This window comes from Zonotrichia leucophrys, chromosome 1A, assembly GCF_028769735.1.
Source record: "Zonotrichia leucophrys gambelii isolate GWCS_2022_RI chromosome 1A, RI_Zleu_2.0, whole genome shotgun sequence".
Lineage (NCBI taxonomy): Eukaryota > Metazoa > Chordata > Aves > Passeriformes > Passerellidae > Zonotrichia > Zonotrichia leucophrys.
This window is the reverse complement of record NC_088170.1, coordinates 7,758,371-7,782,724: the sequence shown is the minus strand read 5'-3', so window position 1 is coordinate 7,782,724 and position 24,354 is coordinate 7,758,371. Positions and strand designations below refer to the sequence as shown.

At 42.7% G+C, this 24,354-nt stretch overlaps 1 protein-coding gene across 1 annotated transcript in view; it reads right to left on the bottom strand.

The window, feature by feature from the left end:
- The window catches only part of BORCS5 (BLOC-1 related complex subunit 5), a 58,213-nt gene extending 33,859 nt beyond the window's left edge, over positions 1-24,354 (bottom strand). Inside the window, exons 1-2 of the mRNA XM_064736935.1 lie at positions 24,218-24,354; positions 23,629-23,772 (exon numbers count right to left, since the gene is read on the bottom strand). Of these exons, the coding sequence (XP_064593005.1) occupies positions 23,629-23,772; positions 24,218-24,275 (202 nt within the window). The 5' untranslated portion in view covers positions 24,276-24,354. The remainder of the gene's footprint in view (positions 1-23,628; positions 23,773-24,217) is intronic.

The window sequence follows — 24,354 nt, the reverse complement described above, 5'->3', positions numbered from 1 at the left end:
GCGTTTTGCTTTCATTGTTGTTTGTTTGCTGACACTTTGCTGCTCGTTATACATTAAAATCCTCCCCCCTGCATGTCTCCGACCTGGAGCAGTGAACAGGACATTCCTTGCTGCTTACCCGGGTCTCCCACCACCCCCTTCCCCTGAAACAAGAGTCTGTTTGTCTCTCTGTGAACAAGAAAAAGCTGATACTGCAGAGAAGCAAAAAAAAAAAAAAAAAAAAAAGGACGAACATAAAAAAAATTTAGGAGCGCAGACCAATGTCTTTTTAACCTTAGGTTTCTTTTTTAACAGATTTTCTTATATCCTTTCCTAGCATGCTCTAAAGTTAATGAAGAGCCATAGCAGATTAATGGGCTGGTGTCCCTTCCTCCCACCTGATGCAGAACCTGTGATTTCCTCTTCTCCCCTCCCTCCTTTATCCATCCTTTCTCACATCCTCTTCCCTTTTCTGGAGAAAAGGGAAGCAAATGATCCTTTTCCAGGTATGTTCCCCACACCCCTTACCCAAGCTGACATTTATCTGAAGTACATCAACCTGTGTCTTCAGACAACTAGTGCTGAATGAAATGCATTGCTGTCTGTCTATATGGGCTCCATGGACAGACCATCTATTAAAGCAAGAAGCAGAGAAAATTTTGACAAAACCTAAAGGGCTGAGTAAAGGTCAAGAGCCCTGAAATGTCTAGCAGTGAATAAAGACTGGAAACAGACATTTTTTACCCTGACTGGCTCTTACATACAATTTCATCAAAGGGCAAGCACTCTACAAAAACTGTGACTTACAGGATTATTGATATGTTGCAACTACAACTGCATCCCTCCCTGGGATTTTTCTTGCTCCCCAATGACCATTTGTACACTTAGCCAGAAGGAAAGGTCTGCTGTAAATGGAAGATGTTCTGCTAGCACCAACCTACTGTCTCCCACTTTTCTAGGAAACCCATCCTAAAATCTCCCCCAGTGTTCAGGAAAAGGCTGCAACTGTTCTTAGAGCTCATGAAAACAATGTTATTTTAGCTTCTCTGTGACACAACGAACAACAAGTACCTTCAGAAAGAAAGTAAGGAAAAAAAATTAGTTTTGAATATTACCATGAACATATGCCAGCTGTACTAATGTATTAGAAGTACCCAGAAAAACCCACAGGAAATAACTCCTTGCCCTGCCACTGTAACTTAGAAAGTTAGAGAGAAGAAAGGCAAGATGACAACCTGGCTTCAAACAAAGCACAGGAATCCAGTGATTAGACAGGTCCTCAACCTGTCCTTGGGTTCTTCAACCTTCCCAGCTCTCAGTGGTGTCTCTAACATCACTTGGATCCAGCTGCTCTTGCAAGTTCACCAATCCCAGTGGTACCAGCTGCCACAGGGGTCCCTGCAACACCTCACATAACAGCAAGCTCTGTTCTTGTGTAGTTCCTGTTAACAAACAAGACAGTTCCTCCTCATCACCTGATTTTCTAAAAGCCTTGACTGCTTTAATGGAAGTAGGCAAAGTACAAGTAATAATCATAGTCAAGGTCAGGCAAGAAATATGTTCTCAAACCATGAGGAAGCAACATCCAGGCTCTCAAAGTAACTTTAACCAACAAATTAGAGTTTTTAATCTCAATTTTCAGTGAGAAGGTTGCCATCTTGTAGAGAGGTGTTTTGGAATATCAAGGTCTTATTTCTTGTTTTCTTAACAGTTCTTTCAAAATTGTAAAATATTAGTAGCAGCTGAAAAATAAAGCCATCAAATACAAATTTTGCAAATTTTGCTTAATCTTATTGGGATCCCCTCTCTCTTTGCAATAAGACAGCCAGCCTAAATAAATGGGAATTCTCCTCTTGCCTTGAAGGCCTGCTAAGATGCTACACCACCGCTGTACCAGATTGCCCTCAAGGTTATCCTGTCCTTTTCCATGACTAAACAGACAGGCAGATGCACCAACACCTCACACAGAAACACTACACACCTTCAACCAAACATGAACAAGCATGCCATAAAAACCCCACACAAACAAAAACTATACACAGCAGTCTTAAAATAAAATTTTAAAAAGACTTCCAGAATACACAAAGAACATTTTTAGCACAAAATTGCTTACAAGCATTTGCATTGAAACATATTTTAATACAGTGTCCAGACAGAGTTGAGTGGAAAAGAGGGGAATGTTTTTGGAGGGATAGAGAAGCATGTCCATTTGATGCTACCCCATCAGTGCTTGTTTTGCTGTCCTAAAGGTGAAACAAGCCTTGGCTGACAAGTAGGGATGCAGCTCCATAGGAAACCTGAGTGCCAGGTCCCACCTGTGCTCATTTTAGGGTTGAGTTCTTTTCTAGGCTATCTTTCCTAGAGCATTTGAAGTATGTGAGTATTTCCAGTACCCAGAAATAGGATGTTTGCTCACAGAAATACTGACAGGAACACAAATTCCCAAACGACCTTGACTATAATTAACCATCTAATTTTAGTGGTGCTTGGCTGACTGACACCTCCCTGGCTGGTTTGTTTCAGCAGACAGACAGACTGCAGAAACTGCCAGAGCTCTCCTCCATTGGATACACCCCATGCAACAAGGGAGGTGAGAGCTGCAGTACAGCAATTCACATGCCTGGGAACAAAATAAACACATTTTTTTCACAAAAGGAATTAAAAAACATATAGCAGTGCCGTCTCAGGGGTTTAATTAGCTTCAAATGAAGCCTGATAACAACACATCTTATCAGAAGTTTTTCTTTCAACAAAACCAATTAGTATCAATTGAAACAGAACCAGCTGAGATAAATGCGTACACAGCATGCATAACCTTGAGGTCCACAATGCCTAATAATTAAGTACTGGATCATTTCCCATATTCAAGAAAGAAAAGTTTGTATAAATCAACAATAATCAAAGGAAAGTTGTTCTCCTTTGGGGACAAGAAGGGTTTGAATCCAGTACATTTATTTCAGCCAGTTGTCCTTGTGAAACTGAGCCATGGCACAGCTCAGGTTTTCTGTGCAGCTTTTTGAGATCTCCAAAGAAGATTGTGAACTTTTCCTTCCTAACATTTTGACTTGCTTTCCTCCAAAAATGAGTCCACATTTCCAAAGTCCCTTACAGACAAAGGAAAAGCTAAGCCACAGCTCATTAGCAGAATTCCCACCCAAAACCATACTTTTATCCTTTCCTTCCCTGCTCTTCTGTAACCTTCTGCCTCTGCATTACTATTTCTTTTTAATTTCCTGTTTTAAAAAATATTTATCTGGACCTTTTAATTAGCAATGGGTTCAATGGGTCTTTACTGACACAGATATTAACTTCATACAACCTCTAAATGGGCTGGAGAAAAGTGAGGTGGATTGAAAACTGGCTGAGCAGCCAGGCTCAAAGGTTTGTGGTCAGTGGAATGAAGTCCAGCTGGAGGACAGTCACTGGTGGTGTGACTCCAGACTATGATACTGGGGCCAATCCTGTTTTACATGTTTCTAAATGACCTAGATGAAGGGACAGAGCCTGCTCAGCAAACTTTCAGATGATATAAAATAGCTGAAAACACCTCTGCCATTCAGAGACACCTTGACAGGCTGGAGAAATGTGCTGATGGGAATCTCATGAAGTTCAGCAACACAAAAGGCAGAGTCCTGCACCAGGGCAGCAGCCACCCCGAGCCCCAGATGATGCTGGGAGAGAGAGCAGCCTCACAGAGGAGGACTCACAGACAGACAGACAGCAAGTTGAACATGAGCCAACAGCAAGCCTCTGCAGCAGAGGCAGCCAAGAGATGCCAGGCTGCAGGGGAAGAGCTGCCAGCACATCAAGGAAGGTGTTCCTTGCATTGTGCCCAGCACAGCCCAGTGCTTGCCCAGTGCTTCCCAGTACAAGGCAGGCACGGACAGGCTGGCAGGAAGTCCAGTGAATATCACAGAGATCATTAAGGGGCTACAAATCTGCCCCACAGGGGAAGGCTGAGGGAGCTGGAGCTGCTTATCCTCAAGAAGAAAATGCATGGAGGGGAATCCCATCTATGATAAACACGTGATGGGAGGCAGAAAAGGAGTCAGGCTCTTCTCAAGTATGGAGAAAGGATAAGACATAGTGGACAAAAACTGAAACACAAACATCAGCTTATTTTGGTTTTTTTGTTCTGCTGAATTTTTTTTACTATGAAGGCGATCAGGTACCCAAAGAAGTTGGGGAGTCTCCATCCATGGAGATACTCAAAACACAACCAAACAGGGTCTTGGGCAACCCACTTTTGCTGTCCTAGCTTTGTACAGGGAAACTGGACTAGTGTGTCTCCAGAGGCACCACCAACCTTCAGCAATTCTGAGCAACAGGCAAAGACAAATGTTAGGGTCTTTAAGGGCACTGATGACTTGTAAATAATGCTTCTGTAATCCCTGCTACTCTTAAAGAACATTACAAAATTTCTCAGCACATTACCCCTTTGCAGTAGGATCACTCTATATCCTTCCAACAAAGAGCTCCACAGAAATGCTACCAGAACACAACTTTTAACTTACACTGAGCTCTAACTCAGTGTTTGCACTCTGCCTCTTTTCTCCCACCTGGTCAATGCAAACTGGCCAAGTGCAGCCTGGGTGGGAGCAGCAGCAGCAAGGAGCACATCATCTGCATTCTGGTATATGCGACCACAGAATGCACATGTTTCCTGTAACATGAAAGAATGCTTCTGACAGCATTTCAAATTCATTCACAGGGCCAAATTCCTTTCTTAGTTACTGAGAAATGGAGCAAGCTCACTGTGGTCAGGACACAATATCAGGCCATTGTAATTAATGTACATATGAATGTGTGCATGCACCCATCCCACACTCTGAGACTCAGGGCTACCTCCATAACTGCACTGCTAATTTCAGGATGTTTAATATTTTTTCTTTCAGCATTAGCAAAGTTACAGGACTATCTCCTGTACTTCTAGACATGCTGGCTTCAGAGAGCTTGAAACACATGTTCTTACCATACTTCTCCATTTGCCTTCTGATTTTTTGTCTGCAAAGCAAAATCTCTAAGTGGCAATTTCTATGGTTAGCATGCAACTCTTCAGTGCTTGTGGCTGATAAAGACAACTGTCATTCAACCACAACACTTCAATCCACATCAAGTCTTTCCTTAGAGAGAACTAAGGTAAACACAGGCGTTTCAACTTACAATTTCTGTGATGCCCACGCAAGTTCTTCAAAATCATGCATGACTGTCATCTAAAGGAGCTGTGCACAGGAACACTCCCCCGAGGTCACACAGGAAGAAGCTGCAACTCCCCCTCCTGCATGAGTCATGCACCTCCTGCCCCCACTGGTTCAACAATCCCACAGAGCTTGTCTTCCCAACAGGAGCAGCTTCACCCTTCTCTCCTCCAAGCAAAGGGCATGAAGCCCTGCTCTGGTGTTCTTTACCAAAAGCATTCCAAGATCTATGACTGAAAGTCACTCCTTTGCTTCATTTAATCCAACCTCTCCCCTCTCAGAGCACACCAAACTTCACAGCGATTTATCTCCAACCTCTCTATGTTCAGTCTTTAACAAGACCAGACTAACACCACAAATCATGTTTGGCAGACTCCACTGGTTTTGAGACCAGAACACTCTCGTGCCTCAGTACAATTTAAAAAGGAGAAGCAAGGTCTGAACATTTTGCCATAGCACCATCGTTTCTGTGCATGCTTTAACCAATCTGTCCTGGTTTAACCAGCTGGGGCAGGAGCTGAGCAGTTCTGTCTGCATCCTTGAGGTTTCACTGCAAGAGAATGGTGATGGAAGCAGAGAACCTGGAAAAGAGGAGGCAGTTTGCATCCCAGATGTCAACCTTCACCCAGCCACTGCCAGACACCAAGACAGGCTGGAAACACAGGGCAGAAAACCCTAACTCTGGAAAAACAAATCACTTCTCAACTATGGCTGCAGCACAAAAATCACAATGTAAAGAAACTCAAGTTTCCTTCTTTAACAACACTACATTGAAGGTACCACATCTTTGACTCACATCACTGAAATGATTTTTAAAATGTCACCTTCCCCACAACCATTAGACCATATCCTGCAAGGCTTCATTCATTCTTTCATCCACTCTTTCACCCCTGAAATCCTTTAAGTATCTTTCCATCCTATTCTTATCCTTTAAGTCTCTTTCCATCCTATTCTTATTTCCTAAGGAAAGTTTTTTAAACTGGTAGAAATACAGTGTAAAATCCTACCATTTACCTATCAAGAAATTATACTGCTGCTATAGGAAACATTAATGAGCAGCCTTCAATAATATCACGGCCCTTGTTTGCAACAGGTCTTTCCAGCAAGCATAGGAAGAGAATGAAAATTCTGTCCTTTTCATTTTTATCCAAAAGCAATGGAATTAACCCATAGGATTTTTACTTATTTTCTTTTCTCTTAAAGTTGTCAGCTAAATAAATAACCTCCTGAGGAATGAGGACAGTTCATGGAAACCTAAGCTCAAACACTTAAATAAAGTAAGGGTATAAACCCCCAAACTTGTTTCTCTTTTGAATTTGTATTCAGGATTGCTGGTTTCTACCCTGTATTTCAGCATACAAGGCAGGCCAATTTAAGCCAAAGCTGCTGTCCTACATCCCCATATGCAACCCAAACACACTATATTGACCTCTCCTTTACATCACTGCAGCTTTTACAGCTAAGTAGAAAACTAGTTCAGGGAAATGAGATTGAGAGAAACCAGTGGTGTTTTAGAGAGGGTAGGGTTAAGTTTTCAGTTGGCTGAGCTCCCTGTCTGGCTGCATGAGAGGCAGGGATAGCACAAGGGAGTAGGGAAAACAAGACTGACTGCCTTCAAGCAGCTTTAAGCTCCAAGTGAACTTGGCGAGCCAGCTGGAAGGTCAGGAGATGAAACCTGCTGTGCTCATGCCACTCCCCAAAGACCACTGCAGTGCCTGAGGTGTGTACAATGCACATGTTTAAATCCAAAAAGCTTTGTGAAGAGGTAAAAGTCAATGCTGAACAAGCAGGCAAAGCTACAGAACCCAGTATAGGCTCTTGCAAAAGATACAGGCTGAGGTGTGGGGGAAATGCACAGCCCCAGCTCAGGGCAACAGCTTTATTAGCTGAGAATGATTCTGCCCCACTACTCTGGTTTGAGACTCCTTGACACTGCCTAAAAGTCAGTCCCTAACACCCAAATCTGCTCCTTCCCAAGGCACTTTGGGTGTTCACAGCAGTGGTATTGCTGCTGAGGGCGTGTGTACCTTCCCCTACCACAAGCAGCCCTCCTCTAAAGTGCATAAAACCAAGAGGCTGTAACTGCATTGCACGCCAAAGCTGCAAATTTCATCTTCCCAGCTCCCCAAAAGCCCCAGGCATAGTTTTCAAAAAGAGAACTGCCAAAGTGGATCATAACTAGAGGACTGACTAGTGCTGCATTGCACCCTAGGAGGAATGAATAATACTGATCACACTAATTCTCCTTAACAGCAATATTAGGAGCCCAGGCATCAGCAGAAGACAGGTAACCTCGCCAGCACAGACTCAGAAATACAAGGTATGAGACTCCCTCCAAAACGTTTGGTAATCATTTATTCTGACAACTCCCTCTATTCCTAACCCCTAAGCAAGCATCCAACTCCTTTTTGAACCTTGTTAAATTCTTGGCCCCAGCAGCATCCTGTGGTTGACTGTTCCAGCATCTAATTGCAATTCCTAACTTCTGGAGCCGCCTGCCGCGGTCTGTCTCACTTAAACACCGAGCCCACTCCACCCACGTGCAAGCAAGGAATGTTCCTGATAATCCTTGTGAACACATCTGCTCCAGAGCAGAGACTGCCTCAGTGCAGGTCTGCACCAGGCGTCCTGAAGGCATTAAACTGCCAGGAACTCTGGGAATGCCAGAAGGAAAAAGCCTATGGCAGACTAATCCCTGCAGCAATGTTTGGAAGAAGCATTTAATCACTCTGCTAGGCAAAAATAAATAATGCAAAGGCAGAAAACAGGACAGCTGAATAAGAACAGCAAAATATTCCAGCAGTTCATAGCAAGGAGGTGCTCTGGTTTCATCAGAATGTACCTGAATTACAGACTGGGCTTTTGTAACATCATGGTGTCAGGGGCCACCACCCTTTTCTGACAGGATCAACTTTGGGAGGGAGCTGATGGAGCTTCTTGCCAAGGCTTTGCTCCTCTGCTACTGAGTGTTGCTGTTTGATGACCCCATCCCTTCCCTTTACTTTGTGCTGCTGCCAGCCCTTGTTTGGGTGATGTGCTGAAACACACTGACACTGCCATGCAACTGTGGTCTCTTGGTATGATAAAAGAGCTTTCCTTGTTTTTTCTCTTGGTGGGAATCATGTTTCACTGATGGCATTAGCCTGGCATGTGTGTTCTGGCATCCTGTGGCACACACATGCTGTTCCTGCTCAAACTCCAAGGGTGGTGGCCCTGCATCCACTCTTGTACCAGCCCTGGCATTGTCTGATAGAGCAACAGACCAAAGCAGATTGTTAACAGTGGAAAATTAACCTGGCACAACAAGAGTTCTCTGCCAGGTTAGCAGCACAAATCAGTTTCACACAGGGTCAGATCAATGTCACACTCATGAGGATGGAGGGACGTGCCAAGCAGGAATGTGGGTGGGTGTGTTCTCCTCCTTGGACAGGAGGGAGCTGTTACATCAGCTCAAGCTACACTGCATACCCTGAGGAGCCAGAGTGCCCCACTTGGCCTTGGAGGAGCCATCAGCCTCTCCATGCAGTGTTCAGCACCATTTTAATGTTCTCCCATCCACCAGCACAGGCAGATGGACCCCAGGAACCCCAGGTACAACCAACAGTCCCCATGGTACCCATCCTCCAGGCAGAGCCCAAGCCAAGCTCTTTCCACACACAGGCCAGAGGAATTTTGCTTTCTGCAAGTTTGCACAGCAAATGCCCTTTAAACCTGCAGTTCTTCAGTGATAGCCTCACTTCAATACAGGGCTATATGATTGCAAGGCAACAAATGTTATTTTGATACGAATCAAATGTTCGTTTAAGAAGGGGGAAAAAAGTAGCATGTTTCCTTATTTTACTTTTCCATATCTTCCATGAGGGCTGTTTTACCAGATGTGCCCAAAAAGCAAAACTAACGCATCAGTCTGATTCATATATTAAGAAATTATCAATCTAGAACATTTCTGAAGTATAATTCAGGCATCATCTCTGTGCAGGGATTGATTCAGCCATGCACTGGGATAGCTGCTCACTCAGATAACAGAGATTGTATTCACTTTTCAGAAATAGCTTCCTCTCAAAGACATCAGAAAAGTATGCAATGACTGTTTATTTGCATCTGAAGCAGAGGACAGTGAAAATTCAACTTTGTGAATGTGTTTTTAACATTCACTGAAAAGGGATAGATAGTCACTGAATAAAAGACTACAGTGGTTTATGATGTTCTTAAAAGTAAAGTGTTCTTTTTGGTTTAATTTAACTGTTCCCAGAAGCAGAGACAGCAAAGCACATCACAAACAGTCACCTTCATGTGTTTCACTGCAAGATGCCAACATCCCAAAACAAAAAAATAAATTAAACACAGATATGTCAAAAGTTTGTAAGTTATTCCACCTGAGGAACAAGTTTCTCAATACAGAACAGCTTCCTAACACAAACCTATGATTATTATCCCAAAAAAGGGGGACAGGAGCTAAGTACAACCTGGTTCACATAGCTTTTAAAAAATCCATTAGCTACAGCATCTCCTTTAGAAAGAATCATTAACTGTGGAACAAGAACATGCCTGAGGGCAAGCATATTTAGTGTCATGCCAAACTCCTCAATGACACCTCAGAAGAGCAGAGCTCTTTGGGGCTACAGCAATTAATTAATTAATTGTCTTCTACATTGTAAGAACAAAAAAAAACCCCCAACAATTTAAAAAAAAAAAATCAATCTAACAATTTTTTCCCCTTTCCAGGTTTGGGCAGTATGCCCTCCTGGACAGAAAAGATCCCCTTAGTATATTTACAGTGTCACTTCACAAGAGAATGAGAAGGCAAGGCAGTGAACTAATCTGTACATTTCACCACTGTGGCTCTGTCTTTTGCCCCATGGAGCATATAGTTAAAGAATAAGGCAAAAATAAAAATGTTAGCACTGTCATTTGTCCTACTGCTTCCTAATGTGCAAAAGTCTTGATGATCCATTTCTGCCTAATGATAATTATGAAAACCAAAACCAGCTACTAAACTTTTTTGCTTTTCTACTACAGTCAGAAATCCCACATCTCATTTCAAAGGCTCACTGCTGAAACCAAAGCCAAAAATAAACCTAACTCAACAAAACCCAACAAGGCACCTAATCTGTTATGAAATCATCTGTATTGACCCAAACTATGTGCAAAACCAAGGTTTTTAGGGCAGTGATGCCCTATCTCCATTTCCTGACCTGTTTAACAAGAACAATACCTACAGCATCACTGTGAGGGAGCAGCTCAGATGAGAGCCTCCTCCAGCTGCAGCAACCTTGGCTCTGAGTGTCCCTGGAACCACAGGGAACCCCAAATGGAGCAGCTGCTCCTTCACCAATAAAATACAACTTCATTAGGATGTGTAAGGATAAAGCTCTTCAGGTAGGCAAGTCCTAAAATGTCACTGTGAAGAAAAAAATATAAGGAAGAAGAAAAACGTACAAACACAGGAGTCTTTCAGCTCTCTGATCCTTAAGGATTGAAAGAATGTTCATTCCTTTCATAAGAAAATATTGATAAACAAGAGTTGAAGTTCAGTATAAACATGAGATAAGACACTATTTTAAGGTCACTTATTACATTTCCTGCGGAAGAAATACAAAATTTTCTTTCTTAGCACTGTTTCATGACCAACATTTTGGCTGGAACAAGCCTAGTGTGTTAAATTAATAAAAATAGTTACAAGGTACAGTAAACTCCAAACTTTGATAACTGATGCTCAAGGGAAAAAAAAGGCATTTGCCTTGTGCAAGTGAGCACATCCTGGCTTAATTTCAAGAGAAAATATCCCACAGCTGAAAATCCAAAGTGGTACAGCAATAGCTCTTAACCAAAGTTTAATGAAACAGTACTTGAGAGCTCACCAGCAGAACTCACTCCTTCCTGAAATTACAGACACAGTTCTAGATGGACAACAGGGTTTGTGCAGCGAGTTTGTGATTGTGACTACTTTACTTTACCACAACACAGAGGGAGAAGAAATGCACTAAGGCTTGTTACAACCTAGAACTTTGGCACTGATGCTTTCCCTAGTGCTCAAAAAGGAGAACCAACCCCTCTGCATTTCATCCCAGGTTATTTCTGCTTTTCTGGCTGTCTCTGCTCCACATCAGCATGGCATGAGGCACACAGCCCGGTGGCTGAGGAGGGGGACCCCAACCTGTGTGCCCTCAGCCCATCTTATCTTGATTTCACTGTACCTTATTTTGATTTGCAAGAAAAATAAGCCTAGCAATCTGGATAATAAAGAGGGAGTTTAGCACAGCAAAGAACTTGATCAGTCTCCTGAAAAACTTCAGTAGGATTAAAAATTAGAAGCAGTACAGGTTTTGTTTTCTTACCAAACTCCTTCAGTTAAGATAAGGGAGCGGGAAAATCAAAACCATCAAAATAGTTGGCATCAACACAGTTTCTAAACAAAAAGTTTATGAACAGTCTCAGCATGTTTTATCTTTTCCAACCTCAGTTCCTTCTGGATGGCAGCTTTCCAAAGTAAAGACCAATTCTGCTGGTTTTAGGGAAAAGAGTCCCAAAGCCATTTAGGTTTAGCTTGTTCTGCTCACCCTTGCTCTTGGAAAAATCACCAAACCAAACTGAGGATTAAAGAGCAGAATGCAAAATATTTGTACAGAAGGCCCAAAGGTGCAAGTCCACCAGCCCAGCTGTCTCTGCTCCTGCCACAGCATCACCACTCAGTGCATCATAACCACCCTGCCCCACTTTCCTGAGCAGTCTGTTGGTCAGCAAAGCATGAGAGAATCCAAAAGGGACACTCTGTGGGAAGCCAGAGTGCCTCAATAAATCCTGCCCATGTTATCTTCTAATGCACAAGTCCAGGAGCTAATTTTGGATATGTGCTTGCCTTAGTCCCAAAGTACCTAAATGGGACAGCTGGCAGAGCTGATCTCAGCTGGTGCCCACATGACCTCTGTCCACAACCCCTGGGATTTCTCCCCACAAGTGCCTGCCACATCCCATGGTGAGCCAAATCAAGTTCCTTGCCTGCCAGAAGTGTTCTTCCTTTTTTGTTTCCCAGGGAGTTCCCTGGTTACATTGATCACCCTATCTTCCTTTCATTTTAAAATTTTGTTTACAAGGAGTAGAGATGAGTCACTCAGGACCACTGGTTAAATATTAATTGATTGGAGGTTGGAAAACAAACATCCTCAGTTCCTCACCTTTTCCCAAAACCCTACCAAATCTGTTAATATTTAACAATTCCTACCTTTTCTTTTGTCCTGAATGCACTACCCTTATCTTGGTTGCACATTGACCATGATGGCAGATCAGCACAGCCCATTTTTAGCCAACTCACTCAACCATTTCACTTTATCTTTATGGAGAGATCACCTTTTTTCACATCAATCCTACTCCTGCAGAACAGTACTTCAGTATCCAACTCACACTCCTGTGTTTCACAGCACAGAAAACTGCTTTATTTTTACTTACATCTTAAACAGTTGATGCAATCAAAACTTTAAGCTTTTTAGATGCTTCCTTCTGCAAGTTGAGGTGGTACAAAGGTTGACAGACCACCACCATTTTCTCTGCAAAGGCAAAAGCTATGACATGAAAAATAATTCTGCTCCAACCACATTTGTCCCGTTGCCTGACATTAAAATCTAGGCCAAGCCTTTACATTCCTCATCTAAATACATATGCAAACATTGACCACAAAAGTAATTGGATTCAGATAGTAATAAAAGGCATTTGGCATTTAAAATAAAGTGAAAGTCTAAAACACCACTGTAGCTTAATCATCAGTTGTCATAATAGAGATCATTAGACAAAAGAAATCATTTATGTTCCAAGTGATTAATCTACAATTTCTTTCTCTCTTCTCTACCACAGAACATAATAAATCAGATGAATAACTGAGGGAATGTACAACAGTGGAGAATTGCAAACTATTGCAAAAAAAAAAGGCAATTCAGCCACCACCCAAACTGACTGCAAATTTCAGTTCATACTAAAACTGGTGACAAGTTCCCTGAAGGGGAGACAGCCAAAACCAAGAGTAAGTATTCTATCCTGATTTGTCCTGTTTCTGCAAATGTATAAATGCAAACATGTACCTCCATTTCAGTCACCTGCATCTTGCTACTTTCACATCACAGAAAAAGTAAGATTTGCTCTCATGGGAGGCAAAGCAGCGTGCAGTACTTTAGAAGTTTTATTTCCAGTATCTCTTCCACTTCCTCTTAAAGATAAAGGTTCTGTTTCATCAGATGAAATCAAGATTTCAGGGTTAAAAGGAAAATCAGGCTTCCCCTTTAGGTTCAGGCTTTGTTTAGCTGACAGAAATCTTCCAGGACTCCTACAAAGAATGAGAATGGATAAAATTCTGACCAACCTTTTTCCCATCCTCCTCCTGAGCCAGCTGCTGCCAACCCTGAGCCATTCCTTGCAGAGAGATCAGCCAGCACCAGGAGTGTCAGTAATGCCTTTCCAGCAGTATTATTTGTGTTTGATATCAAAAGCAACACTTTAATTTTATCCAAAATTTGTGAAGCATCACCAGGATTTGTTTTTCCTGGAGCTCATCAACACCATCTTAGTCTGATTAAGAACTAAAAGTAAAGGGTTACTCACTGAAACACTACCAGATGAAAATTATGTTTTTTGAGATCTCTTGATGACCATGATTTATAATTCCCTGGTCCATAAGACTTTCCACACTTTCCAAGGAGCTCTTTGGAAGCATTCCATTTACAGCACCACAACTGCAAATGGTACCTGCAGTCCAGCAGATCCCAGGTCAGCTTTCAATGACACACAACAGTCAGAGAGAAGGTGGAGGATGCACAGCAGAAAACCCACCACAACAAGGACACAGCAGAGTAAAAACACAGCAGGAAGAGACAATCACTTGTCTGGCCAAGCTAATATCTGAAAAGGAAAGGGATTCTTTAGGATAAGGGTTTTCCTTGGCACTGTGCTTCTTGTTTTAACTTGAAACACGGCTTCCCATCCATGGCAGCTGGCACAGGAGTTTAGAAAAAGTCTGCAGAAAGAGTGAATTTTAAACGAGGAAACTCAGACTCCCATGTTTTTACACCAAATGTGTAAAAGCTCATCATGTGCTGATGAGGCATGCCTTGCCAGGGATTTCACTTTGGACAGCTGAGATCAGGGGAGAAGAACATGCCCAAGTAATTTTGCATGGTGTCTCACCGAGAACAACTTTAGGTAAGCAGTAACATTGCCTATATTAGCATTTTAAATTTTTTTAATGGTTATATGCAAATAGGTTATAATCTTAAACTCCTGGTGTGCACCAACAACCTTCCCAAGCACCAGAAGGTTTGGGCAGCATCCAGTGAAGGACAGTACTCTGCAGCTGATGTCCAGATGTTGAGGTACAGACTCCCATTAATGCACTGATGAGAAGAGAATCACATAAATCCCTTGCCAACTCAAAGGGCTTTTATTGCCATGACAGACTGGACACAAGATACCTTCATGACATTTCCAAGGCAAGTGAGATTAAGGTTCAAGACATTCCTTTTCCATACTCCCTCTCCTAAAAATAACTTAGGAATTAGCAAAGCACTGGATTTAGCTGAACAGACATATGTGATCAATACAAAGATTCTCCCAAACAAATGTCTTCATTTATGTGAGATTACCTGTACTCATACACAAGGAAGGTGGAGTAAAAGCCTGGAATTTTAGGCTATCTCTTAACAGACAGATTATTTCTTCTCCTTTCCCCTTCTCACTTTGTGTCTGTCCCATGATCAGATCTCTCCCAGTTCATCCCATGATCTGCACTCCTGCACCAACACTGGTTTGTAGAGCTGGTGATGAACTGGAAAGAAGACCTCATTGAACTGAACATTTCTGAGCTGGGGAGAAGGAAAGAGTGTTGCAATCATTTTCTAGACACAGTTCTGGAGTTCCATCTCCTGTGCTGAGCAAACATTTTTTCTCAGCACATTGGGCCACCAGGGAAACATTTACTATGCACCACTCTTGGCATGAGGTCACCTTGGTCTTCAACACACCTGTGATCAAAACAGTGTTGTCAAGAAAAAATTACTGAACTCCCTGTTACAGATGGTGCTGAGGTGAGGATCAAGAGCCATGGACAGCCTCTGAACCTCAAATTCTTTCACCTGAATTACTGCTGATTTATACACACATTTTCTTACCACACACACTTAGAAATCTGCTAGTAACCAAAAATAAGTGGCACCCAAAATTTCTATCTTTCAAGGTCATAAAGCTTTCTGAAAGGTTTCCAGCTGAAGATCACTGCACCATCTCTTCCTCACAGACCAAGTACTAGCTGCCTCTCAGTAAAAAGCACTGTGTGGATCAACTGGGTACTAAACCCAGCAAAGTCACCAAGACCTTGGTCACTTGGTACCAAACAGAACAGAGCAAACAGAACACAAATATTCGTGGAAAGAGCTTGAAGAGAAGGCGGCTTCCAGCGTGCTGTTTCAGCAAGGTTTGCATTCCTTTTCAACTATGCCTGCTGCTTTTGTATTCCACTGACACCCTGTGGCACTTACCTAGACTGCAGGCTTTCCAATCTCAATATCCATTTTCTTAACTACAGGGGTAAAAACCAGCAAGTCAGAAAACAGAGAAAGGACACTGCAAGCCTGAGTTGAAGGACTGCTGGTGCACCTCCTTACTCCCAAGGCATGAAATGTATAGATTTCTCCTGCACAGCAGTTACCCACTGCTGTCCCAGTATCCCACTTGCTGTTACACCTTTCCCTTGGGTACAAATACATCACTGCCATGCTGATGTAGCATGGTGAAAATAATCTCATTTTAATGCCTCAGCTTCTCAGGTCTTTTACTGCAACACTGAATGACACTTCACACTTCAATACTGTTGGCTAAGTTACACAAGTGACTTCCAGGGGACATCCTAACTAACAACTGCAGCACAGGATCCAAAAGTCTCAGTTTTCACTGTGTTAGTACAGACTTGCCCATCTTTTCAAGAGTGTCATTTTTATATGCATCAGCATATTAAATAAAACAAAAACCCCATACAAGTGTATTCAAACAGCAGCCTGGTATTTTTACTGTTTGCCCTTAATCTCTTTAAAAAACCTCTTGTAAGTAGCAAGTGCACTTAATTTTGCCCTTCAACTCTTTACCACAAGAAGAAATATACTCATAGTGGATCTTTAATAAGAAACATACTCATAGTGGATCTTTAATACAACAGGCAGGCAGGAGATATTGCACATTTTGCATTTAATGAATACATCAAGGGGCAGTCTGGGCATATTGTGTCTTCTCCAAAATTATTGCCACAATTACACACGTAATTATAATATTATAAATATTTTGAAACATAGAGAAGCAGACATGTGCAACACAGGTAAAAGCACCCATGTAAACAGTCATACACATACACACAGGAAAACCTCAAACAAAAAACTCCACAAGCATCCAAGATCCCAGCTCACACACAGAAGGTGCTCACATCGCTTCAGTGCTATCCTCAGAACTTCTCCAGTGGCTAAAGATTGCTGAAAGGTAAGAATTCCCACCATGAAAAAGAAAAACACTACTCTCCCACGCCAATAAGCATTACAGCATTCCAAGGATGACCACAGTGTCTCAGCAGCTCCCACCAAAGGCTGCCTGGAGCCCTCAGCTCAGCCTGCAGGCATGCAGGCAGTGGTGCCCATGCACAGCTACAACAGGCAGCAACTCCACTCCCTACTAACATCACTGCTCACCACTTTGTTACCACTGCAAACTGAAAATCAGGGTGTCCAGGAGATCATCTGCACCTCAGGGTTCAATATGCAATCTGCAATTGCACATCTTCTGGTTTCTGCATGCAAGGGTGTCAACAAGCCAAGCCCACATGGAAAATAGAGGGAATGTTCAGTGTGTCAGACCTCACTGTTTAAGCCAAATGAACCACAAAATTCCTATTTTCCCTTTTGTTAAGATGCCCTAAGAAAGGAAGAGAGGCAGATCAAATTTGATTCTAGACTTCAAGGTTTCATAACAATGAGCTTGCTGACCTGTGCTTTATTGGTCAGCTGTTGATCTCATCTTACACAATTATCCAGAGAGAACATGGTTAAAGCTGAGCTCCCACCACACTGCTTTGATAACAAGGCTAAGGGCTGGAGCAGACCTGCTTTTTCATTTGTACCTTAAAACCCTTTTCCTTTTTATACTATTTTAGTAAGTCAAACACTAATTAGAAAAGGGGCATATTATTTACACATACGACTTTCTGGAATCTGCTCTTTATTCTGCTGATAGGGTTTGGGCAGGAAATAAATACAAGAGTGGAGTTTTTGAATGATGTGATGTTTCAGAAAGTGCAGCTAACTGCAGACAGGCAGAACATACAGAAGCATCCTCTCATCTTTCACCTCCAGCATAGTCACTTGACTGAATCAGCACCCATAGAGGGAAAAAAATCAATAATTGGGGTGCAATAATTTACACCCTCTTGGGTAAGCACAACATTTCTCAATAAACTAACTGGCCCAAAACCAAATAACCTTCTGGACTTGGATAAACTTATTAATTCCTATAAAGCCTAAGATCCAACAGAAACATTCAATTTTCAAAAGTGGTGCAATGCAATGCAATGCTGCTCCAGCAGTAAGACAGAAACATTCCAAAACCAGCCACCAATCAAGAGAAAAAATATTAACAGGGGTAGGAGGGGTCACACAGCATCACATGAAGCAACCTACACATGTACAGCTGGTATATACAGATCCTTCCTCCAGAGATGCAGTGCTTAATTCCTCTTTTAGAATGCCTGTCTGCTGAAATTCTTATTTCTGCTGCTTCTCTGGAAATGCAAGTAAAAACCTAGAGAAGCACCAAATTTAATACAGTAATTAAACTAGCAGCAGTGCTCCCTGTGCCTTTGAAATAAATTACAAAACAGCACAGATGTACAGGGCATAAATGTATCTCCTAAACGTGTTTCTGACATGAACATTTCATTGCATGCAATTTTCATTGACAGAAAACATCAAGTTCAACAGATGGATATCCATCAGAGAAAGAAGCCAAGAGACACATTAAAAAGAAGTGAGAAATGTAACTGGCCCCTCAGTCAAAGACTCAATCAAGTCTTAGCTAATGAGCAAGGCAGTAATGCTGAATAAAATACACAAATGTAAATGAGAGAGAGAAAAAAGAAAAAATTCCATCTAGATTTTGATGCCTAAAATCCTTGAGGACAAAAAGAAGTTCTCCATGTGCTTTCCCATTACATGCTTATGCTTGTCTGGAAAGATTCACTATCTACACTCCAGCAGAACACACTCCAGCTCCTCTGCCTAATCAACCAGATGCATCTGATTTCCAGTCTCCTCCCAACATAAAAAGATGAACATTGTGTTAGCATTTTATGATTACACTTGGATATTCTGGATGTTCTAAGCAGTTATTTGCCTTTCACCTTAGCCTGTTAACAGTGATTTCAAGGCACACTGACCAGCATGCAGATAAAGCCTCATTAGAGTCTGTGGCAAATTGATAAGCCAGGACACAGTTAACTCCCTCCCACATGGTTATTTTGCTCAGCACATCTTCCAATGTATCCCCAAGGGTAAAGGAAGGAGCCAACACACAAACTACACCAAGGGGTGTGGAACAGCTGGCAAAGGGAAGGGAAAGGTAGAGAACCTGCAGTTCCTAATGCTCTCCCTGTGGGTATGGAGCATATTGACTGGATATGTCTAACCAGAGACCCAAATCCTCTCACACAGAAAACTGACTTAGTTCATGTCTCCAAACAGCCAACAAACAACTGAGGAATACATGGAAGTCAGACATCATCATCCACTCCTTCAGCTGTCCTTTGAAGGGAAAGGTCCTTTCCTCAAAACTGAAGCACCTTCTAGATTCTGATTTCAGGAGCTACTTTCAAGTCATGAATTCAAAATGGAGAGACAGATCTCTACAATACAGAATATTGCTCTACAACCCTAAAAAAACCCAAATAAACACCAAACCCAAACCTAAAAAACAACCCCACTAACAAACAAAATAACAATAAAAAAGCTCAAACTCACCAGGCAGATGTACTCACACTCTTGGTACCTCTTTCCACTCAAAATGCACATTTTTTTACAAGTACTGGGCATGGGATCCATCCAACAAACATGGATGTTTCAAATTCTAGTAGAGGCCTTTACCCTCAGCAGTTGCAAGCAGCAGATCCTCCTTGTAAGGCACAGGGACTGAATTATAAAACTATTCAAGTACCATGATAGGAATAAAGCTCACTGACATGTGCTATTAGCTAAATTCCCTACACTACAAATTGAAGTTGGAGCATACAGCGAGGAAAGGGGAAGAAGGGAAGATGTAAGAAAATATTGAGGAGTGAGATGTGACAAAATGTTGCTTTAAATGCAGTAAACTCTAAACATCCATCCTTCCTTTATACACTATGCTAGAAAGAAAAATACACTGGTATTTTTTTAGGCAAGTAGCATTCCTAGCTGAAAAACAACTTCATAAAAGAAGTTGTAAAAGTATAAACAATAATTTCAAGGTAACACAAGCTTGTGTTACCCTGGAGGACAAGGGAAGATCCACAGAGCATCTGTACAGCATCACAAGCTTCATCCCAGATTTCTCAGCATCTTCCTGTGCTTCTCAGCTGAAGATGTACACCAGCTGTAATATATGACAAGTTTTCCTCTTCAAAATAAAAGGAATAAAATCCTAAAAGGAAACTCCTTATGCTGGACCTATTCTTTCTGCCATGTAACCTGGCTTTCCTTGTTGCACTGCTTCCAGGTAAACTGCAGCCTCGACTTTTCAGAGTAAAAGTCTCACTGTGTTCTTTATGAAATGCCTTTCTAATAAATAACAATAATAAATATGGGTAACAAGCAGCAGAGTAAGTAAAGTTCTCACTGTATACTCCTTAATGTAATTACTTAATTTACTTCCAGTTCATGACTGACAGAGCTTTGCTCAATATGCCCTTAAACAACTTTATGGGCAGAAATGCCACAACCTTACTGAAGAACCTCTTCCCATCACTTGCTATTCATAGAAAAACAGCAGGATTATTTGTAGGACAAGAAGCCAGTTTTTCTGGGCTAGAGGATGAGCTGCACACAATACCCTTCACAAAGCTACAAAGTGGTCTTCAAAACAAAGGGGAATGGAGTGCCCAAGTAACTTGCTGAATGTCTGCAAAAAGACATTTATGTGACACATCTGGGAATGCAGGTGAGCCTCAGCAGCCTCTCCTGACCTTTTTTCTCCCAGGGCTTGAGGCACCAGGAGTTCCTATGAGAGAAGAAATGCTGCACGTGACAAATGCAATTTGCATGTGATAGAGCTGAATTGTTCATAGGTCAGTCTCCAGCAGCACATCAGCACATTGCTTAATTCACAGAAACAATCCCTGCTCTCCTGGGCACCTGCACACAACAATCCAAACACCATCAGACAACACAAAACAGAAAGAAAAGTATCATCACTACTTGTTCAACTAGTACATCACTACAGTTCTTGCACAAAGCCAAGCAGGCACCACCAACAGCTTCAACAGCTAAATATCTAGCATTAAAATTGTTCTTTTAGTACTAAAAAATAAGTCAGAACACAAAAGGGGGCTGCTGAATTACCTCTAACACTTCTAAGGGATGCTGCCATAACAGCTTCCTCCAAACAAGGAGGAAACAACAAGGGAAAGGGCAGCACAAAAATATAACCAGTATTTACAGGGGATCAGTTACCAAAAGTTTGTTCCAAGTTACTACAGGTGCTGTTTTAGTTAGGGGTTAATTCTGATGTACAAGATCCACCAGAGGGAGGTCACAGTCCCCCCTGAGCTGCCAGCAGCAGCTGACAGTCACTGCCTACCTGGCAGCTTTTGTCACCCAGTCAGGATTCTCAGATGGCCACCGTAACACCAGGCTGACCTGAAGAACCATGAAATGAGATTGGAGAGGAAGCTAATCACAAAATCCTATGGGAACTGGAGGAGGCACAGTATGTAAAGAAGGTTCTGCTGCTCACACAGTGCCTCTGCAGTCATATAGTAACCTCTGTTTCCATACCTTTTACCAGTGCACAATTCTTGCCATAAGCAAGAAAATGTTTCTTTCCCCAAAAAAGCCTCCAGAGACAAATAAAGCTTGTAAGAAAGAGACTTTTTGTCTGGGCCTGCAGTAAAGGAGCAAGGACATAGGTTTTAAACCAAAGAGGATAGGTTTAGATTGGACATAAGGAAGAAATGTTTTTATGATGAGGCTGGAAAAGGCTGTCCAGATCATAAGTCTTCAAGGTCAGGCTGGACAGAGCTTTGAGCAACCTGACAGCAGCTTTCCAGCTCCTGAAGTGAGCTTATAAGAAATATGGAGAGGGACTTTTTACAAGGGGTCATAGCTGTGCCACTGAGGTGCAATTCTCCCTCTAGAAGTCAAGGGAAAGCATGAAAGATGTAATGGGCAGGACACTGGCATTTTCTTCCAAGTGAGAGTGCACAATGGTAAAGATTTCCAGGTTCACTGATCACAAGCCCACCTCACTGTGGCCAGGAGGAACAAGGACATTTGTTTTTCAAGAACATGCAGTGTTTACATGACCATGTACTTTGCCAGTCCATTTATTTAATGATTATTCCCCTTCTGAAACACAAAACCAATTGGCTTTGCTTAGGCAAGGAGAAACTGAATAGAACAATGAAGTCCACCTGTAAGCTGGTAGATCACAAGACACAAGCTTTTAGAATGAGCTCCTAAAAGATCTTGAAACTTCTTCAACCTTTCCAGAAACAATCTTGCATGGGAAGAATACAGATAAGAGACCAGTCCAAAACAGAACAGCTTCTCACGTGGGCCTGTGGCAGATCTGCCACCTCTCAAGAGTCAATTCACTCAACAGGCCCACACTGCCTTCTGTAGTGAACACAAGTATCAGTCTGGTTGTTCAAGTAATAACAAGTACTTGAGGCTGAAAAAGGTGTTCACAAAAGTGATTCAGCATGCAAAAGTCTTGAGCAGTCACCAGATGTCACCAGGTCTCAGGAGACTCTAGGGGAAGCAGCAGGCCAAGTGACAAAAGCAGAAGAGAATGATTCCGTTGTACATCCAGAAAAAGCAACTCAGTCACCAAGACAACTTAAAGGGTGAACATTTAGGAGCTGAAAGACCTGGACTGGTCATCTAAGGCAGTGCTCTCCAACCTTAGCATCTCAGCCACATGGCTGCTGCTCTGTTCTTTCTCTCTTCCCACCTCAAGCCCTGGACCCTTGAGACTCAGCCTCACAGGAACACCAACTCTGGAAGTGATCACCAGTCTGACTCCCCAGGACTTCCCTCCACAGGTCTTGTGCAACCCAGGTTTGCTCATGAGCTTGGGTGGAACTGAAACTCTGCCATCACACTCTTACACACTCACAACAACTTTCGTGCCAGATGTTGTAGCATCTTCTAAATTTTTTTCTCTCATATTAAAACTTCCTCATTCCTTTTAGGGATTTGGATTCCAGCATTTACATTTCAAGCTGTCACTGGCATGACCCTGGTTCTGTCTTACATACAAGCAGGACAAAACATGTGCTTTACAGGCAAAGCATGTTCTGCTTTTCTTCATGGCCTTTCTATCTTTTTGCCCCTTCTGCAGTAAACAGCAGTCAGTGCCATGCACATCCAGAACACACTCATAAAATAAAGTGTCCAGTAAAATGTTAAATGCATGGCTCAGTAGGTTATAATAATGTCTACAAGTTTTAGTCATGTTTCAGTACCCTCGTGCAGTAAGCATACACAAACAAACAAAAAGTAAATACTTTCTGTCCAAAAAGTGGTGGTGTGATGCTACCTCTGTTTTTTGTTAAACTGCAGGCTTAACAACTATGATTGAAATCTTCACTTTCCTTTTGACAGAAGAAACAAAGAATGAGTGCAAGGGATGAAAGTAAAAAAAAAATAGAGTGGGAGGAAAAGAAACAAAGAAAAGTCTCAGCCCATCTACCCCACTACAAAAAAAACAAGAATAAAATCTGCTCTGTGTTGGAAACTCCCACCAGGTACCTTGATTTCAAGCAGCTGAACACACACACACAGGTAGCTATGACTCTGAGAGTAACACACAGTCTATTTTTAAAAGACTGGAGCAAAACAGGAGACTGTCAACCATTATATATTAAAAAATAACACAGCATCTCTCATCAACCAGTGGTACAGGGCAAGCTGGTATGTTTGGAGCTGTCATGTCTTCACAGTAGATGGTTCCATTGAAGAGAACATTACCAGCACACCTCTAAACTAGTTCACCCACTGTTTAGAAGGCTGGGATTAATTACAGAAAAAAAAAAGAAAAAAAAAAGAGAGTAAGGTTTAAAATAAGAGGGGAAGTGAAAAATAGGGGAAGAAATATGAACTTCAGTAGAAACCTCAGGATACACCGATGCCATCAGGTACAAAAAAAGAAGGCATTTAAAAACAGAGGAAGAACAATCACTTACCTTTCAAAAGGGGCTGAAAAGTTGGAATTTCCTGCAGTTTTATGACATCTGGATCATTGCTGACATTCCGTGAGGATTGTGTTCCTGGGGCTACGACCACAATGTCGTCCATTTTTGCTCGTTGCTTGGCTGGCAACGGAGATGCTGGATATTGGAGGGAGAGGGAATAATCCTTTATAAACAGTGTAATCACACCAGAACCCAACCCTATGCGAATATTGCTCTATTTAACACTGCACGGGCATGCTTTTTATAGCACACCGCCGAGATCACTGATCTAAGCTCCTTTCCTTCTCCCCACGGGGGAACAGCTGATTCCGAACACCTGCACCCCTGACGCCTCGCCAGCCCCGCACGGCGCCCGGGGCGCTGCCCATGCCCGGCCCGGCTCCCCCGGCCCGGGCGGTGCCCCCGCGCCGTCACAGGAAGGGCCGGGCCGCGCTGCCGCTGCCTCCCGCAGCAACAGCCCTTCCCTTCTGCACGCCCTTCCCTTCTCCACAGCCGCTGTCCCTGCCAGGGAAACAGCCGTGCGTGCCCTTCTCCGCAGCCGCTGTGCCGGCACAGCCCTCGCTCCCCGCCAGGCACCGACCTGCGGCGCTGGGCTCGCCCGGGCGGCTCTCGGCCTCGGCGCTCTGCTCCGCGCCCATGGCGCTGCCTCCGTCCCCCGCCCGCCGCAGCGCGGGGGCCGCCGCCGCCCACGGGGTTCCGGCTGCGCCGGGTCAGGCG